The sequence below is a fragment of the Dermacentor andersoni genome, chromosome 7, assembly GCF_023375885.2.
Source record: "Dermacentor andersoni chromosome 7, qqDerAnde1_hic_scaffold, whole genome shotgun sequence".
Lineage (NCBI taxonomy): Eukaryota > Metazoa > Arthropoda > Arachnida > Ixodida > Ixodidae > Dermacentor > Dermacentor andersoni.
Window position 1 is genome coordinate 20,483,595 of NC_092820.1, and position 20,437 is coordinate 20,504,031.

The 20,437-nt window shown below is 45.6% G+C and overlaps 1 protein-coding gene across 3 annotated transcripts in view; it reads left to right on the forward strand.

The window, feature by feature from the left end:
* LOC126535661 (nuclear exosome regulator NRDE2) overlaps positions 1-20,437 on the forward strand; it is a 331,490-nt gene that overhangs the window by 136,242 nt on the left and 174,811 nt on the right. For all 3 annotated transcript variants that reach the window (XM_055073175.2, XM_055073176.2, XM_055073177.2), the window contains 2 exons: positions 9,568-9,817; positions 16,724-16,993. In XM_055073175.2, coding sequence (XP_054929150.2) covers positions 9,568-9,817; positions 16,724-16,993 — 520 coding nt within the window. The remainder of the gene's footprint in view (positions 1-9,567; positions 9,818-16,723; positions 16,994-20,437) is intronic.

The following is a 20,437-nucleotide window of genomic DNA, read 5'->3' on the forward strand; positions in this document are numbered from 1 at the left end:
CTCGCGCTGTGGCCATTCGGCACCAACGTTTTTGAAGATACTGATGACACTTCCGGTCGTGTGTTCGTCAGCGCCAACACCGAGATTCCTCCATACTCTGCCACACTTGTACCCGTCTCCTGCCTTGGGTTGTCCGACTCCACAGTTCTTTTCACGCCGTCCAAGCTTGTTGCTTGCCGCCATCCTTTCTTGCTTCCTTTTGCCCTTCTTGCCATTCGACAAGGTTCGAGCGCACTTTATGTATCGAACCTCTTTCCTTGCCCTGCTAGCCTGCTCCACAATGAGTGTCTTGGTTATGCCGATGAAATCGAACCAAGCTTTCTTTATGATGTGCCTGACGACCCGGCTTCTCCTCCGGTTGACGCTCTGGCCCTTCAAGTTTCTCCTCCCACGCCGCCGTGTTACCCAACATTTTACAAGTGTATTGATCCCAACCTCACTCCAGCGCAGCATGCCCAGATCGTCCATCTTCTAGACCACTTTTGCACGTCATTCGACCTACAACAATCTCGCTTAGGCCGTACTTCCACTGTTGTCCATCACATCGACACCGGCAACCATGCGCCTTTATGCCACAGGCCGTATCGTGTATCCGCCACGGAGCGTAGCGTGATCGCTGAGCAAGTTGCAGACATGCTCCAACGCGGTGTCATACAACCTTCGCACAGTCCCTGGGCTTCTCCTGTAGTGCTGGTAAAAAAGAAAGATGGCACAATTCGCTTTTGTGTGGACTACCGGCGACTTAATAAGATCACACACAAGGACGTTTATCCGCTACCCCGTATTGACGACGCGCTAGACTGCCTCCAAGGCGCTGAATTTTACTCATCCTTAGACTTACGATCCGGGTACTGGCAAGTGCCAGTGGCTGAGTCAGACCGTCCGAAAACGGCCTTCATCACACCTGAAGGTTTATTTGAATTCACCGTGATGCCATTTGGCCTGTGTAATGCGCCTGCCACATTTGAAAGAATGATGGACAACATCTTGCGCGGCCTCAAATGGCAGATATGCCTGTGTTATCTGGACGACATCGTTATCTTTTCACCGGACTTTCTTTTCCACCTACTTCAACTTGAACGCGTCCTAAAGTGCATCGCCGATGCTAGCCTCCAGCTTAACTTGAAGAAATGTCACTTTGCTGCCCGGCAGCTGGTCATCCTCGGCCATGTCGTGTCGAAAGAAGGTGTACTCCCTGATCCGGCGAAACTACAAGCTGTTGCCCAGTTTCCCCGACCAACGACTTCGAAAGAACTGCACAGCTTCATTGGATTAGCGTCATACTTTGGCCGTTTCATCCGCAATTTTGCCATTATAATAGCACCTTTAACGCAGCTTCTTCATGGTGGCCACAACCTTTCAACCTGGTCACCGGATTGTGATGGCACCTTCACAAAGCTGCGTCGTCTCTTGACGTCACCACCAATCCTGCGCCTGCGCCTGTACTGTAAAATAGGGAGCAGTGGGGCGGTGGCTAGGAGAGAGACAACGACGACGAGAAAGAACAACCTTGTTTCGGTGCTCGGTCGGCTACACTACCTCTCGCTGCTCCAACGTTCTAGTCGCGAACGCTTACTGCTCAAAGTGCTTTGCGACAATATATATATATATATATATAATTTCTGAAACTAGGCTTTCTATGCGGTCCAAAATTGTGTTACACTTGGCCTTTAATGTTGTGCAATTGAATGAGAAATGCATGAACCTTGTGCGTTAGCGAACAGTTCATCTGCTGCATTGGTGTAAATTGCAAGTGATTGTCTTTGCTCAAATGCTTAGTGAAAATACCAGCCAAGTAAATCAATGTAGGCTCTAGTTTTACTTCAGTGCACTCAAGTTCAATCATTAATACAACAGGTCGCTGACCAATGTCAACAAGTTCAACTTGACATTTTGGGATCTGCACAGATCCCTTGTTGACAACTCTCACTCATCATCTGTCATCTCACACTGACAACGTACACTCATCCCAGGGTTTGAGAATACATGTTTTTCAGATTGTCCTGCAGTATTGAGCATGTTATCTGTGGTTTGGTTAACCAGTGATTCTATGTGTAGTCTTGCCGATATGTTCCTCTGTGAGAATGGCCTTCGCCTTGTTTCAGTTAAGTGCGTATTTTGAGCTTCGTGTACACTGGCATTTGATTCTGCGTTGGAATCTGAACCTGGCAACGCTTAACGCTAAAACTTTATCTAGTCAGGCGTGTCTAGCAGTGCTATTGGAGGAACTAGAGGGCAGTAAATGGGATATAATAGGGCTCAGTGAAGTTAGGAGGACAAAAAAAGCAGATACATTGCTAAAAAGCAGGCACGTCCTGTGCTACCAGGGTTTAGCGGAGAGACGAGAACTAGGAGTTGGATTCTTGATTAATAAAGATATAGCTGGTAACATACAGGAATTCTATAGCATTAACGAGAGGGTGGCAGGTCTTGTTGTGAAACTTAATAAGAGGTACAAATTGAAGGTCGTACAGGTCTACGCCCCTACATTCAGTCATGATGACCAGGAAGTCGAAAGCTTCTATGAAGATGTGGAATCGGCGATGGGTAAAGTCAAAACGAAATACACTATACTGATGGGCAACTTCAATGCCAGGGTAGGCAAGAAGCAGGCTGGAGACAAGTCAGTGGGGGAATATGGCATAGGCTCTAGAAATAGCAGGAGAGAGTTATTAGTAGAGTTTGCAGAACAGAATAATATGCGGATAATGAATACCTTCTTCTGCAAGTGGGATAGCCAAAAGTGGATGTGGAGGAGCCCGAATGGCGAGACTAGAAATGAAATAGACTTTATACTCTGCGCTAACCCTGGCATCATACAAGATGTGGATGTGCTCGGCAAGGTGCGCTGCAGTCACCATAGGAAGGTGAGAACTCGAATTAGCCTAGACTTGAGGAGGGAACGTAAAAAACTGGTACATAAGAAGCCGATCAAAGAGTTAGCGGTAAGAGGGAAAATAGAGGAATTCCGGATCAAGCTACAGAACAAGTATTCGGCTTTAACTCGGGAAGAGGACTTTAGTGTTGAAGATATGAACGCCAATCTTATGGGCATCATTAAGGAGTGTGCAATAGAAGTCGGTGGTAATTCCGTTAGACAGGATGCCAGTAAGCTGTCGCAGGAGACGAAAGATCTGATCAAGAAACGGCAATGTATGAAAGCCTCTAACCCTACAGCTAGAATAGAACTGGCTGAACTTTCCAAGTTAATCAGCAAGCGTAAGACAGCTGACATAAGGAAGTATAATATGGATAGAATTGAACATGCTCTCAGGACCGGAGGAAGCCTAAAAGCAGTGTAGAAGAAACTACGAATCGGCATTAATCAGATGTATGGGTTAAGAGACAAAGCCGGCAATATCATTACTAATATGGTTGAGATAGTTCAAGTGGCGGAGAAGTTCTATAGAGATTTATACAATACCAGTGCCACCAACGGCGAGGGAGAAAGAATAGTCTAGAGATTTTGAAATGCCATAAGTAATACCGGAAGAAGTAAAGAAAGCCTTGGAAGCTATGCAAAGGAGGAAGGCAGCTGGGGAAGATCAGGTAACAGCAGATTTGTTGAAGGACGGTGGGCAGATTGTTTTAGAAAAACTGGCCACCCTGTATACGCAATGCCTCATGACTTCGAGTGTACCGGAATCTTGGAAGAACGCTAACAGAATCCTAATCCATAAGAAAGGGGACGCCAAAGACTTGAAAAATTATAGACCGATCAGCTTACTGTCCATTGCCTGCGAAGTATTTACTAAGGTAATCGCAAATAAAAGGAACACCTTAAATTTCTTTCAACCAAAGGACCAGGCAGGATTCCGTAAAGGCTACTAAACAATAGACCATGCTCACACTATCAATCAGGTGATAGTGAAATGTGCGGAATATAACCAACCCTTATAGATAGCTTTCATTAATTACGAGAAAGCATTTGATTCAGTCAAAACCTCAGCAGTCACAGAGGCATTACAGAATCAGGGTGTAGACGAGCCGCATGTAAGAATACTGAAAGATATCTAGAGCGGCTCCACAGCCACCGTAGTCCTTTATAACGAAAGCAACAAAATCCCAATAAGGAAAGGCGTCAGGCAGGGAGATACGATCTCTCCAATGCTATTCACAGTGTGTTTACAGGAGGTATTCAGAGACCTGTATTGGGAAGAATTGGGGATAAGAGTTAATGGAGAATACCTTAGTAACTTGTGATTCACTAATGATATTGCCTTGCTTAGTAACTCAGGGGACCGATTGCAATGCATGCTCACAGACCTGGAGAGGCAAAGCAGAAGGGTGGGTCTAAAAATTAATCTGCAGAAAACTAAAGTAATGTTTAACAGTCTTGGAAGAGAACAGCAGTTTACGATAGGAAGCAAGACACTGGAAGTGGTATGGCAATACATCTACTTAGGACAGGTAGTGACTGCGGATCCGGATTATGAGACTGAAATAATCAGAAGAATAAGAATGGGCTGGGGTGCGTTTGGCAGGCATTCTCTGATCATGAACAGCAGGTTGCCATTATCCCTCAAGAGAAAAGTGTATAACAGCTGTCTCTTACCAGTACTCACGTACGGGGCAGAAACCTGGAGCCTTACGAAAAGGGTTCTACTTAAATTGAGGATGACGCAACGAGCTATGGAAAGAAGAATGATGGGTGTAACGTTAAGGGATAAGAAAAGAGCAGATTGGGTGAGGAAACAAACGCGAGTTAATGACATCTTATTTGAAATCAAGAAAAATAAATGGGCATGGGCAGGACATGTAATGAGGAGGGAAGATAACCGATGGTCATTAAGGGTTACGGACTGGATTCCAAGGGAAGGGAAGCGTAGCAGGGGGCGGCAAAAAGTTAGATGGGCAGATGAGATTAAGAAGTTTGCAGGGACAACATGGACACAATTAGTACATGACTGGGGCAGTTGGAGAAGTATGAGAGAGGCCTTTGCCCTGCAGTGGGCGTAACCAGGCTGATGATGATGATGACGCCTTTACCTGTAAAAAGGGCAGTGCTGACGTGTGGAATAGGGACATATTGCGCAGCTTATAGGTCTCCTTTTCAGTTGTTTCTGCAGTTGATAGATAGAAGTTCATTGACTAAACATCAGCATCGTCACGAAATTCATATCTCGGTGCCCCACGGCTGCTGTATCATGCTTTCCCCTTCTGCCTACACATTAAGCAAAGTGAACATAGTGAAATTTTTGCTAGTGTTTAGCACAAAAACATGAGACAGGGACAGAAGGCAAGCACACACCTTGCCTTCTGTTCCTGTCTTAAGCTTTTGTGCTAAGCAGTAGCAAAAATGCTGTACCAATTAAGGCCAAAATTATAATCATTGTGAAATCTCTGGGCTTGTCATAAAAGCTGAAATGGGCTTTTGGAAAAGTGCTTTTTATATCCTGACAAGGCTTACTTTGGGGCTGGTTAGTTATATAGGGAAATTAAAAGAGCACAAAAAAGGACACGGACAAGACTGAACAACACAAGTGCTTTTACATCCCAACTTTTTCTTACCGTGCATTGTTTGACTTAGAAGGCATTTGCGCAGTACCTAGTAGTATAGTAGCAGTACACTCTAAAAAAGTGGCACCCTTTGTGGCATATTTTTGTCACACAACAATAACCTTAATCTATCTTGCATGCCTTTCCTTTCTTTAATGCTGCGCACCTCCAGGTCACTATGCCATGTGTGTTATCTGCATGGAGAAAGACAGGAGGGAGCATGGCGCAGCATGATTGAACATGTGAGCAGAGCAGCCGAGAAGCTGCCGGACGAGCGAGCATCGATTAAAAAACCTACCCAATATAATAAAGAACCAACTACCGGCCTAATCATAAACACTAATGGATAAACACTCAGTAATCTGTTCAATCCTTCAACAACTTCGCTCTCCCTGTGAGCACAACACACCTAATTCAAATGCGATTCGAAGGCGGCTTTACAATGTCTTCTGTCATCTCTTTGTCGTGGGTCCTGTGAACAACTCATGTCGGAGATATGAGAAATGCACCATCATATGATTGCGAAAGGACACGACGTCATGTTTCAGTGGCTGCCTGGCCATTGCAGTATCTCCGGCAATGACCTCGCTGACGAAGCTGCTAGGAAAGCACACGAAGGAGCAACCCTTGTTTCTGTACCTTTATCGCGGACTGACGCAGCCCAATTAAGCGAGCTGGTGCACCGTATGACATTGGAGATGTGGCACACACGTGAATTCACCCAACATCGATTGCATTCCCTCGATCCATCTATGCAACTGCGGCTGTTACCAGGGCTTCCGCGTAATGAGGAAACAATGCTGTGCCGCTTACGCTTGGGTGTCATTCACCAATGCATATACGTTTTTGATTGGAATGACTGATAGCGCCGAGTGCAATGCCTGCGGTGTCGAGGAAACTATAGAACATCTACTGTGCTATTGCCCATCTTTTGAAGATTAAATACAACGTCTGCACAGCTCTCAATCAGTTAGATAGAAAACCGTTCACCTTGAACAAGATCTTGGGACCATGGCCTCGCATATCGCAGCTAAATAAGGCCACAAAAGCGCTGCTGCGATATTTGAAAGCTACCGGATGGAGTCAGCCTCTGTGATCCGGGCTGAGTGACTGAGGGATATCCCCAGTGGACTTTTTCTTCTTCATTTATTCTTTCCATCCCCTTTTCCCTTTCCCCAATATAGGGTAGCCAACCGGGCTCAGTCTTGGTTAACCTCCCTACCTTTCATTTATCGTTTGCTCTCTCTCTCTCTCATTCAAATGTATGCAAACGTTGTTTTCAACAGCACTAATCCGAGACAACTGCGCGAATCAGCCACTGCAGCTTACTTGACAGGTATGTACTATGTTTTTTTTTTCAATAGTGCTGCACAAACCGAATGAAACAATAGCTATGTAAGCAGAGTGAGCCGAACAGCTTGCTGGAAAGTTCGTACTGCATTGTTTTCAATAGCGCGAAGCAAAGTGAGCTGCATGAACTGAACAGTTTACTACAAATAGTAGCGCAAGGCAGAGCTGGCCATGCGAACTGGGAAGCTTACTGAAAGGTAGGCATTATGTGATTTTCCATAGCACGAAGCAAAGTGAGCTGCATGAGCCGAACAGCTCACTTAAAACCATGTGTACTAACTCCATCATTGTCAAAAGCTCCAAGCAGAGCGAGGTGCACGAACTGGACAGGTAAAGTTCAGTGGTCACATGCAAGTATGGTCGCTTGAAAGCAATAGCTCTCCAGCAAACTGTGCGTAAGTTATTAACAAACTTACTCTCACCACGCAGATGTTCTTTGAGGGCACGAAGTTTTTGCGGCCAATTCTGTGCAGCCATGCAGAACGTGGATCCCGGTCGTCCTTCCCTCACGGAATGCATAAAAATGCCTTTCCAGACTCCGTTTGATTGCTACACCCAACAGTGTAGCAACCAGGCATAATGTTACAGTAGCTTCTGGCGCCTGTGTTCGCCAGAAACAATGTGCTCTCGCCATTGACAAAGTGCACACTCTCTGTCTGCGTTGCGCCTGCTTCGGGTTCAACGTGCCCACTGGAAGGGATATAGCTCCTGGAAGGGATATGGCGGCAAAAGGTTACGTGACATGAGTGACCTAATCACTGACGGCCATGGAGCGGTGCTTGGAAAACAAATGCAATATACTCTGAAATTTTTTCCAGTGGCTCTAAGTAGATATTAGGGAGTCGTGTGCTACAGCAGGTTCAGCAGCCAGGCATCTCTGTTCCCAGGACCAGTATAACAAAACTATTCCAATCTGTTATTATGCCCATATAGGTGAGGCCTGGCCATTTTGACCTATCATAAAGAGCTAATGGTGGATTTGGAATGAAACAGTAAAGCCAGTTCCACAAAGTGAAAGCTGTCAAAACAGCAAAGCTGGTGGTCGTTTTTTCAAGTCTGAACTCGTGTTTAGTGTGATTTTCATAAAAATATTTTGTCTCATCGTCGTTTTGCTAGATTCGAGCTTTGATTCTGAACTGCGCACACTCTTCAGTTGCATGCGATTGTGATCAAACCAGTCTGTCACCCACGTTGCAGCTGTGGCCACACTCACAGTCCGGGAATTCTCTCTCTTGAACCATCCATCGGCATTCTCTGTGGGAGGAATCTCTCTGCGTCGACGTCTGCTCGACTTCCTCCTCTCAAAGTACGGGTTAGCTTGCCTCTGCCGGTGCTTGGCTTGCGCTTCCCATTCTCAATCCTCAGCGGTAGCGGCTAGTGCTTTACTTGCGGTTCTCACTCTCAAAGCTTGGGATTTGTGCAACGTCGGTGCTGCCGCTTGTGTTGAGCAGAATCCATGGGGCGAAAAGGCATGCGCTGGCAGAACACCTGCTTCTATGCCCTCTCCTCCCCTTTCCTCCAGCACATGCTCTGATTGGTCCACTGCCACCTCAGCGGGGCCCCGGATGGATGGATGTTATGAGTGTCCCCTTTGGAACGGGGCAGAGGGTTGCGTCACCCCACTCCTGCCCTCGGCACACCCTCTGGTGGTGAGCTCCGGAGCCTGCCCCCCTGCATGACACCGGATGCCGGACGGCGAAGACTCGACTTAGCTCTGCTGTTAAAACAGATTGGCATAGTTTTGCATTATTCCTGCCCAGGGTGGATTGCAACTCTCTGGGTCTGCGGTGACATATGGTGACCCCGAAATTATGTTACCGCATTGATCAGACCGCATAATTTGAGAACATTTTCCGCTATCATCATGAGTGTCGGCATGGGAATATATATAGTTCTGTCGTAGTGCCACTGATGTTTTCGGCTTGGCAGAAAAGCACGCACTGTGCTGCTGCTTGACCCACTCTTCCCTATTCTAGTATGCTGTAGCTACAAAGCGCTCCTCTACTGCGCCACATTCTGATTGGCTTGCGGCAAGGTGAAAAGGCAAGGTGGCAGTCAGAGCGATGTGTGCTGTTAATAGGCAGTCCTCACTTTGGAGTCACGTTAGTGCAGAAGCCTCTTTTGTTCAATTGGATAAGTGTGTGCTTGGTAGACACGTCCTTGTGCTTGCGTTGTGTTCTCTTGTTGCTTTGGGTTTGTCACCTGTGCCTGGACGCAGAGATCAGCAAATGTGTGTGTTTTGTTCATTTCGAGGATAGAAGTTGGTGCTTGAGGGTGATGTTATATTTTTTTGCATCTGTGTTTTTGTGCTTGTTCTGTTCGCTTGCACGGGAATGAACGGTTCCGCTGTTACAACCTATGAAATTAAAAGGGCAAGAGACTGTAAGGAGGTTCTGCCGATACCATCTCCAGGTGTCATCAGCCGTCTTTATACGAGACCATGGTTCGTTGTTGTTTTGAAGTGCGCTGCCATATTCCATATCCCATTATTCCACCATTTTTTTTAGATTGGCCTGCTCCAGAATGAAATTCTATCTGCTCCAAATTGCTCCAAAATGAAATTTAGTCTCCACCAAGCTGCTCTAAAATGCAATTTTGTCTACTCCAAAGTGCTCCAAAACGCAATTTTACTTGCTCCGAAATGACTTTGGGCAGTCCAAACCCCTGGCCATTGCAACAATCGACTGGGCATAATTGGCATTGCACGTGTCTGTGCAGGTGCTGTTGGAATGCGGAGAGGAGGCCCGTGCAGTGAAAGCCTGGGAGGAGCTGCTCAGAGTGCACCCGGGAAACTCTCGGCTCTGGCTGGAGCATGCCCGCTTTCTTCAGTCCGAGACCACGCTGTCGGGCTTCGAGGTGGCGGCAGCCAGCAGGGGCTACATGCGGGCCCTGGCTTGCTTCCGCGACATGCTCGAGGGACGGAGGGCCACACGAAGGGAGCCCCTTGACGTTGAGGCAAACATTGTGGGTGCGTATCAAAACAAGATGCAAAGTGGTGACTTGAAATAATCAACAGTGGTCAATCAAAAGATGCCCCTGGACTGAACAAAGGGACTTCTCTTTATCAGGGCGAAGACATGCTGTCTCAGGAACATGATGAAGACAAGTTCATAGATGCCAACCTGTGAAATTTAAAATTAGTAAAATCCTGCGAAAATGCTATCACTGAGGGGAGAAGAAGAGGGAAGGGGATACTTAGGGGAGAAGAAGAGCATGCATTTTTTTTTAGGCTTGCCCTGAGCACACATTTTTTGAAAGATAAAAATGCTCTATATTTACAGTGATTTACCCTTAGACATACAAGCAGCAACAAACTTCGAACAGCAAATTCTAACAATCAACACATTGTTTTTATCGTATTTACTCGGATAATGATCGCACCCCTGAATTTTGTTGTCAAAATTTGATTTTTTTAATTTCCCGTGTAATGATCGCACCCCAAACTTTGCCGCAGCGATATGCCGTGTGCCAAGTCTAGCTAATAATGATTGCACTTACCATCTGTCGAATGCTGCACGAACAACTCTTCAAGACAAACCAAGCGGTCTGCACGTACCAAACATAATTAAGTCGATGCCCCATTTCATTACTTTCCGCACTTCCATGACAAAAAGAGTTACAACCAAACTTGCCTTTATTATGTGTAGGCATCGTAATGGTTGTGGTCAACAACAACAAAAAAGGCACCTTTTGATTCTTCTCATCTGCACTCGTGAGCATGCAACAAATCGTGAGCGGCAACGATAGTAGCCACGTTTACACTGATACGGTAGAAGTGTACCCTATTCATATGCTGACGCTTGTAGCACAGCTAAGATATTCGCTCGCCCTTAGCAGAAATGTGCCGTATTAGGATAGTAGTGAAGACAGATGCCACAGTTTCCGTAGCATGCCAGCCATGTGCTTCTATGTCACTGGCAGCTAAGCACACCCATCTGTTTCTGTCGCCTCAAAGTGGACATGGCTACGTTATTGCCGCAAGCTTGCCGATATTAACGATATTATTCATTACTGATACGGAAGAAGCTGTTTCAATGCACGTAATGTACTCACGAGAAGAAAAAAAAAAATCGCGTTCGGCACGTTCGGCTTGCTCCGCCGGCCGCCATTTTTGTTTTGAGGTCTCCTCGATTTGGCTGCACTTTTTGCACTAGTTCAGAAAAGTGTCGTGCCAGTGCAGCGCCAGTTCTTGAACTGTGAGTGTAGCGCGACACTAGCGCTTGCGGTGCAGCGGTCAAATCGAGGACAAAAGTGCAGAAACGTACAGGCCTTCGTCTGCTGCGACTGGGCGGCTGTGGCTTTTCTTTTGTTGGTGTGTGCCGCGAGCGTAAACGTGTGCGCAATAGCCTTTTTGGTCCTGTGGAAAGAATTCATGTATTAGTACCTGGAAATTAGTTCAACTTCGGCATCATTATTCAGAAAGCATGACCAAGCACGGTTTCCACACCTTTCTGAATAATACATGGCACAACGGTTCAAAAGACTGACCGATGTAGTTTGGCGCAAACTTAACGTCGAGGTAGCTGTAAGCTCGTGAAAATTAATACAAACGACTGTGACCTGAGGGAAAAATCCCGGCCTCCAGTGCACTTATCAGCAGTTGAAACCGGAAAGCGCCCTTAACAAGATGCTGCGTACACATCCTAAAGAAAACCGGCGTCCGTACTGCGTTAGTACTAAAAACAGGCGCCGTCGATGCCGTCTACCAACACCCGCACGGCCACGGAGCCGCGTGTGTCGTCTGCTATCAAAAGCCTTGCACTACGTGCACGAGAAAAGAACTTGCGGAGAGACTAGTGCCGAAGTGTACATGAACTCGTGCAGCACGACGTCAAATCGAGTGACGAAGTGCAGGTGGCGCTAGCTGCACTGGCAAATCGAGTGCTAGAGTGCTGCACTCCCTGAACTAGTGCAGAAAGTGCAGCCAAATCGAGGAGACCTTTGGTGTCCCGCACTACATACACTGGCAGCTGCTTATTTGTTGACATGTTGTCATCCCGCAGCAAATGTGGGATGCAAAAGATTTTTTTTTTCTTTTCGCGGGAAATTTAACCCGCGTAATAATCGCACCCTTGAATTTGCATCATTTTTTTTACCAAGAAAGTGCGACCATTATTTGAGTAAATATGGTATATTGCAGTAAGTTTTTCAGCGACTTCACTGTTGCCAATCTCGCCTGCTTCGGGAACTTGTCTCTAGAAAATTGCTTGAAGCAAGTAACCCATTTGCACGCTTTCATGATCAGAAGACTGCCAATGAAAAGCTTGGAGTCTTACGAGTGAAACTTTTATTTTTCGTAAATATTGATGCAACATTAGTAAAATCATAAAATGAGCCCAAATTTGTAAACTACGAAAAGTGCAAGGGTGTTGAAGGACATGCAAGTTCCCTCATAAATACCTTGGCTCCAAAGACATCATCTGCTCAACCACTGCTCATCATTGTAGGAGTGCGTGTGTGTCAAGTCGTGGTTGGAGAACAGAAGGCTAGAAATAATGAGCAGCCTAGAGGCACAGCACACTTGAGGAAAACTTGTTTATGGCTGGTGTGCTGCCGGGAATAAAACACTGCAGTGCAGCCACACAGACTGGTGGTTAGTTGCTGTGGCAGTCATGTGACAGCATAAGGATCTCGCCTATTCTCAAGCTCTATGTGCAGATGAGAGATACTATTGTGTGCTTTTTCCTTCATCTGCTGGCAGATGGGCTTCGTACATTCGTGGGTCTTCATTCTTAACACGAATCATGTCAGGTGTGATGACGGTCTCTTTGCCGCTCTCTGACCTTAATCATGCTGGGGTGCTTCCTGCTCTTGTGACATCAGCGCATTCAACCGACAAAGAGTAGGATGTGCTCAGTGTGAACAAAACATTGCATGCCAGGGACAAAGGCTACTTACAAGAGTGAGTGATGGCAGTCACTTCGATGTGGCCGGTGTGTATTGTGCACAGCGGAGCAGTAAATCGTGTTCCTGACTCCTCATGCTCAGCTTCCCATGCATGCTGCCAAGCATGTTCGATGCACATGAGACATTCCACCCCCAGAAGTTGTTGGCTCTGCAGGCCTCATTCTCTTCCCGTTGGCAGAAGATAAGGCTTTTCTGTTATACCTTAACTTGGCAAGTTGACATTTCCTTTAATTAATAAGAAGTATGTTGTACTCAATGTATTCATACCGTGTCAGTATAGGCACTTCCGTCTTACCCATTTCATATACAGTTGAGCCTTCATATAAGAAAATCAGTAAAATCAGCACTTTCCTTCCTTATATCAAGATGTTGTTCTATTGAAATTCGACTTTTGATGCAAGTAGGTACAGTCATCGATGGGATTTCTTCAACAGAAGGGACTGTAAGAGTTTCCAGATTATTGGGCAATTGGTAAAAACTAATTTCAATGACAAAAATAAAATTCATTTTGTTGAATTTGAAAGCTGGCGACCAAAGATACTGTTTCATATTGACGATATCTTCACATCGACGATATGAAGTGAAGCCCGTGAAACTTCCATGTTCACTCCTCCACTAGGCTGAGTATCGCCTACAGTGGGACGACAGCGGATCGATCTCCACACACTCCGACCGTTGCCGCATTAAAATCCACTGGATGCCACAAAGAAAGCCTCTCGTTAAAGTCAAATGATATTGAGGCGATGCGTGACAACACGTTGTTCACTGCCGCCATGTTTGCTGTAAATTCGAGACATTGATCACGTGTGTCGTGTCGGAGATATCAAACAGGATCTGGTATGGCATTTAAAATTTCAGTAGCCGTTATGCATTGTTTCTAAAATTTTGATACTTTATAAATATCATTACAGCACAGGCCATCTCCGTTACCTCTCGAAGCACCCTCACGCATTTCTTGCCACTTACAAGATCACTACAGCGTCAAGTGCATATATGGAAAAACGCAAGCCTTCAATTCATCTTCCCTTCCACATGCCATAATTCTTTAGAATGATCATCTCGATATTATCGCATCCATCTGCAACCATCAACTATTCCGTGTTCAGCTGCATGAATACTTTTAAGTGACATCATAACATCTATAATCCGTGTCTCATGTGTCATATGGTGCCTTTTTGCTATTTTGTTATTTTTTGGTGTTTTGTTTGTTTACAATAATTTCTGTTATAAACAGCTGCTTTTGCTTTCTTTAGTACTGTATTTGACATTTGTGCTGCATTAATATACTTCAATGATAGTATTATGTACCTTGCAGTTATGTACAGTAAAATCTTGTTAATTCACGACTCGTTAATTCGAAATTTCAGATAATTCGAAGTGGCCGCCATGATCTGTCCAACAATGTATTGAAAGCAGTATGTAACGCATCCCGCTAATTCACATTAAAATCCACATCGCCACCAATAATTCGAATTCCGTGGCATTCTGGATGGGGAGAGCGCCAGCTCACAAGAGCACGTTGGCGATGCTGACGTTGACGGCCCTTTGTTTAGGCCTGACTGGAGAGAGATGTGTTTGCGCCTAGCCAGCCATGGCGAATGCCTCTGTTGCAGGTCGCTTCTCTCCCTGTCTCAAGACCTTCAGTATAAAAACATGGACACGGCGCTGCATGTTTTTCCTTTTTTCTTCTTCTTTCTTTCTTTACACCTTTCCGTTACATCTTCGAGGCTCTGCTCTTTCTCCATGAAATGTTCTGCCAAGAAGCAGCACCAGGTAATGTCTGAAACATGGCAACCGTGACGTTTATTGGCGCTTGCAGTACCAAAAGCATCGCATTTGAGATTCGTGGCTATTACACATATCCAAGCGATGCTGGGATGCATGTGTAGCCACCGCCTGTGCGTATAGTGGAACTTAGCAGCGTGTGGCCGGTGCAGCTGTGAAAGTACCACGGAGACCAATGTCGCAGTAGGTTGTGGTGCGTTTTGTGAGTGCATTTTAGAGCGCAGCTCTTGTTCCTACAGTGGAAAGGCATGCTTATAGCCCGACGTGTTTGGCGCATATCGCTTGCGGCCAGTCACGCTGCGCCAGCTGAAACACCGTCCCCTCTAGACTTCGATGCACGCGCCAATGGCTGCTCTCTTTGGAGCATGCACAGAACCATCCCCAACCCACACGCCGCTTTGAAGACATTGAACAGTCGTCTGCGACTGTTGGGGAAGCGGCATGGGCACTTTTTTTTCTCTGTGCCATGCATTGTGGATCGGCACAGTTGGCGCGACGTACGTGCGGATGGAACAACAGCCATCTCCACGTCGGGCACGTCGGATCACGTTGGCTGCGTCCGGTTACATTGCCTGGGCCAGTGCTTCGAACTATAGACGTTGTTCTCGCCAACGTGACGTAACAAGTGCGCACGAGCGCTCATGCTACGTCGGACTATATACGTGCCTTAACCGGGCGATTTTCTTTCTCTTTCATTGGTTCGAATTTTGTATAATTTGAATTTTCCTGGCATCTGCACGGAATTCGAATTAACAAGCTCTTACTGTATGTTTTTTCTTTGTTTTTAGCCCTGTGCCATACTTTCCTTTTCCCTTTTTGCCCTGTACATTCTGCATTTCCTAATGATATCCTTGTTCCTCCCCCTTACTCAATGCCCTTTGAGCCCTGGAAAGTATTTTTCATAATTAAGTGGTTCTCTGTGTATAAACATGCAGTTTCTCCCGAAAGGTCTACAAAAATCTTTGTACTGGGGTTTCACATTACCTAAACCAGCTTTTAAAGATATAATGATAAACCTTGAATGAGTGAGACCAACATAACATGTTTGTAGTGGCCTTGGGTAGCTCAGACTATATTTTTAACAATCAATTGGCTAATTAATTACATTTAACTGTGCACAGTCTTAGATACAGTAGAACCTCGTTCATACTTATTAGAAAGAAAAACGTGAGAAAGAATGTACTAGTTGGGAAAACTTGCGATTCAAAGTCACTAAAGGAATTGGCAAACTCAACTGTAGTTGACCTCTACGTAATGTGAAGCGTTGCAGCACGAGACACCAACATGCGCAGAGTTGGTGAGGCCGGAGTGACTTGAGACGTGAGTTGACGTACAAATTTAGAGATTCGGCAAGCTTGTGTTTGCGCTCCTTGAATTCGGCCTGTGTCAGCAGCCTCTGTGGAAGGGGCATTTTGGTGGGAGGTTAGGACGTACTCGGCGTGAATCATTGCTGCATGAAACACCGACACACATCAAGCTGGTGAGGCCCAAGCAGCTCGAGACATGTGTTCTTCATATTCTATTGCTTTGTGCTTCCGAAATGAAATTGAGCTTTTCGGCTTCACCAGAATACAATCTCGCCAGAGTGAAACATGATGCTCTCTCTTTGTACTGCCTGCACCAGGGAACAGCAGCATGTTTAGGTTATCGCCTATTAAAAGTGTGCAGTACGCTTCCAATGGCACTATGCCCCACGCACTATAATACAGATAGGGGAAGATGTTCACCGCCGCAGGGTTGGCATGATAGCTATGAATGCAGCGTGCAACGACCTGGCAAGATATTTTTTTGGTACCAGAATAGGAAACTGAGTGCACCCCGACAGTGAAGTTGCTGTGGTGAACGGCCGATCGCACGCACCACTTGCACCTTTTCATGCAATCTGGCCAACCAGAAGCTGTATGATACAATCGCAGTTTGGCGATGTACTGAATATTGGCGCTGAAAGATTGTGTTTTCCAGGAACATATGAACCAGTAAAACAGAAGTGCAACTGTATTGGGTCATTTTTTGTGTTATCGATAGCGAATGTTAGCGCCGGAAAACATATGTAATGGGATCACATCAGTGAGGTTGTACTTTGGTGGCTGATAGCAGTTGGCATGTTATGTGACATAAGTAGATTGCACAGAGTGGCATTATTGGTTCAGAAGAGCGCCTATCGTGTTCCCCTGGTTCACAGAGGTGTCACGCCAGTATGGAGTGTTCCTCTGCCAGGCCGGCCTGTGGGAGCGGGCAGTCGCCACATTCCAGGCACTCGCCGAGCTGAGCCTGCGCTGTCCACCGCAGCTGAGCGAGGCCCCCCTCAGCGAGGCTTTGGCCCTGCTCGAGCCCTTCTGGGACAGTGGCGCCCCTCGGTTTGGCGACCGAGGTGCTCTCGGCTGGGCCCACCTCATGCAGCTGGGTGGCCAGGCAGCCCTGGAGGCAGCCACAGCGCAGCAGGGAACACAAGGTACACCACTGTAGATTTCACAGGAAGACGAAAACTTAAAGGAATCGGCTTCAGTGCTTGAACAAGGGATGTCTTTTGAGCGAACATTTCGACAAGGGCACTTGTTTTTGTCGCAGCAATGTCAAGCAGTTAGTTATTGCCATAATGAAGACAAGTCCCCTTGCATTGGGAGCAGATGGATGAAGATCGAGGGCCCATTCCTACCAGCAAGTGCGATGGGCAGCACAACGAAATGTCTTGCAATTGATGCTGTTCACATCTGTTTGTATCGTCACCACGTAAAATAAGCATCAGCTTATTTTATAAACGTCCTGTTCGTGTGCTGCTGATTCATCCAGTAGGTTTGCAAATGCAGTTGTACGATTAAACGATCGAGCAGTGAGTGACTGACCCAAAACAGTTGCTTTTAAACCAAAGCGACCATTTCTAGCTATTTGCAACCAATTTGGCCGCACCACTTTTGCGAATCACCGATGTGGATGAGCCCCAAGAGGAAGAACATGGGATGAGCATTGTCTATCAACTTGATTTTTTAATCAGAAAAATATGCTAATGTAAGACGGCCTTGATACAAATAAAAAAAATTTCCAAAGAGCACAGGAAGAACAATATTGGGAGCCATCGAAAAAGGCTATTTTGTCATCTGGTAGCAGCACCAAACTGATTCACGTGCTCTTACGTTTCACCATGTGAAAAGCTTGAGCTATTTCAAAGGCACGCTAATCACAATGTCTCCTGATTATGGTCATGCTATCTTGCAAGTAGTAGAACCCTCCCCCCATTAGAACAATTGCATTGTGGAAGCATACCTCAGAAGCAATATGTCAGAACCAATGCATAATTTCTGTGGCATTTACTAGAGTTTACATGCCGGTGTGGTTAAAAGTGACCAGGAAGCCCTTCTTCATTTTAGTGATTACAAGGTCTTCTGCCACCAAAGAACTGTTTCACTGTCACCAATTTCAAACACTCACAAGTGCACTTACTAATGTCCCTGCCTTTTGATGCACCACATTGAAGACTACACTAACAGTGCTGCCCTTTCTAGAATGACAGCACGCTTCTCTGCATTTACAAATGAGTTAGCATGGTTGAGCCGCAAGCGCAGACAATGCATGAATGATAAGCTGCAGAGAACGTGGTCAACCTGAATATCATCTTTTTCTATTTCCCTTTTTATGGAGTGAAAAAAATCGATAAAGTACCCGTTCAGTGCTGGTTCACATGAAAGTAAGAGTTTATTTTCAGCTTTCCACATTTACATTCCACATTTCTGCACATTTTGTTAAAAAAAGTTTAATGATGGGGTTTTACGTGTCAAAACCACGATCTGATTATGACGCACGCCGTAGTGAGGGCCTCCGGAAATCCGGGCCACCTGGGGTTCTTTAATGTGCACCTAAATCTAAGTACCACGGGTGTTTTCGCATTTCGCCCCCATCGACTTGTGGCTGCCATGGCTGGGATTTGATCTCGCGACGTCATGCAGAGCAGCCCAACACCATAGCCACTGAGCAACTGCGGCGGGTGCACATTTTGTTATCAACACCAGTCACCAGCCTACAATGTACCTGTGACTATAAATAAATGCCTAGTTGTTAGAGGTTATAGTCGAAAGCTACTTGGGTTATATTTTGTTCAGTTATGAGCCGGTTTATTTAGTTTTCTGTTTTCTTTTCCTTTTTTTAAGCTGTGTAACGCTGACATTGCATGTGAATGTTTATTCATGCTCACCTTATTTGACTTGTTTCTAATTACAGTTTTCAATATGCACAAGCACTTGCTTTCGTCTGTATATGTATTGCTGATAGTTTTGATGCACAATGATGATGTCGTTTTATTGTTGCTGCAGCCGTAGTTTTATTGATGTTACAAATTTTGTATATACCTACCATTTCGTCGCACTTTGTATACTTGTCTTGCTATGTACTATGCTGGCGTTGCTATGTAAAGTCTTTTGGGCCCTGTCAATCTACTTTTATAGCTTTTAGCCCATAATGACCGTCTAGTTTTTGTTTACTGCAAGATACAGGCTGATTTCTTATTAGAATGAAAGCGATGCAACACACCAAGGAAGAGAAAGGTGAGAGGTGTGTAGCCCCAGTGCTGTGCGACATGTTCTTAGCCTCTTTTCACCGAGCGTTGGCTCAGGCCCTTGACAGTGCAGAGGCGCATAGGGTTTACAGATAATGGGACAGTTCTTTTGTTGATTTAAAACACAGACCATGTATGACGACCACTAACTCGGTAGATGACATCTTAAAGAAATTTAGACAACATGCGAAGGGGTTGTCCTTCATGCACGAGCTGCCTACTAATAACTGTGAGCCTCACACTGTCAGACGAAAATATTTGCTGGGCCTAGCGTTCCCCGATCATGTAAAGAGTTGATGCCCGATGATGCGGCCTACTCAACAGTCATTAAGAGAGGTATTGCCTCTGTGGTTTTGGAAGGTGTGCTGGTGAGATCTTGCCCTCACAGGATGGCGAAGAGCTTTGACCGTCAGGTCAACCAGCTTTACTCAGCTGGGTATCCTCGCTACGTCGTAGATGCAGTAGCTGAAACCTGCCTTCAAAAATTAAAAGGAAAAAAGAAGGAATGGCATCGGATGGAAAGAAGGCCAATAGTTGTGCCGTAAGTACATAAGGTTGCGCACAACCTTAAGAAGTGCTTAAGAGGTAGCTAATAGGTGCAAGGTACCTTTGGTCTTCTCGGCATCAAGGAAGCTGTTGGGCCTGTGCCTGCAGATTTCAAAAGTACCAGAGCCATCTAATATGCGGTACGAGAAATTCAAGGACCCACGTCACCTGTGCGGTGGGTATGGTTTGTGAAATCCCGCTCAGCTGCGGCAAGGTTTACGTTGGCCACACGGGCCGATATGTTAAACAGTGCGAGAGAATGTGAACTCTCCATTAAGAATAACCTCTTGGCACATTTACTTGTGCATTGCAAATCCTAAAAATGTTGGGCAAGATTTAAAAGGATCACCACTCTTGGCAGAAGCAACGAGGTGCTGGCACGAGAAATGTTGGAGGCATACTACATGAGAAGAAATAAAGATATCTGTATTAGCATCAGTAGTGTTGTGCAGTGCTGAGTTAGAATAGAATTTTTTAGGTGCTTTTCAAACTAGCACAGAATCTCGCTGCGCATGTATGGCATGGCTATATATTGCGATGTTTTCAAGGAATAAAGTCAGTTGTAAGTGACACCCTTTCCTTTTGCCAATCTCTTTCTTGGCATGTTGCATTGTGTTTGTTGTAAGAAGCATACACCAACTAGCCCCAATGACAAGTGTTGTTTAATATTGATTTGATTTAAGTTTGTTTCAGTTTCGCTTCAATACCTTTTGTTATATTGATTGATTGATTGATTCTTTATTGGTTTTATCACATATACATGTGATGGGAGGCGAAGAGAAAAGGCATTCAAGGATGGCTTGA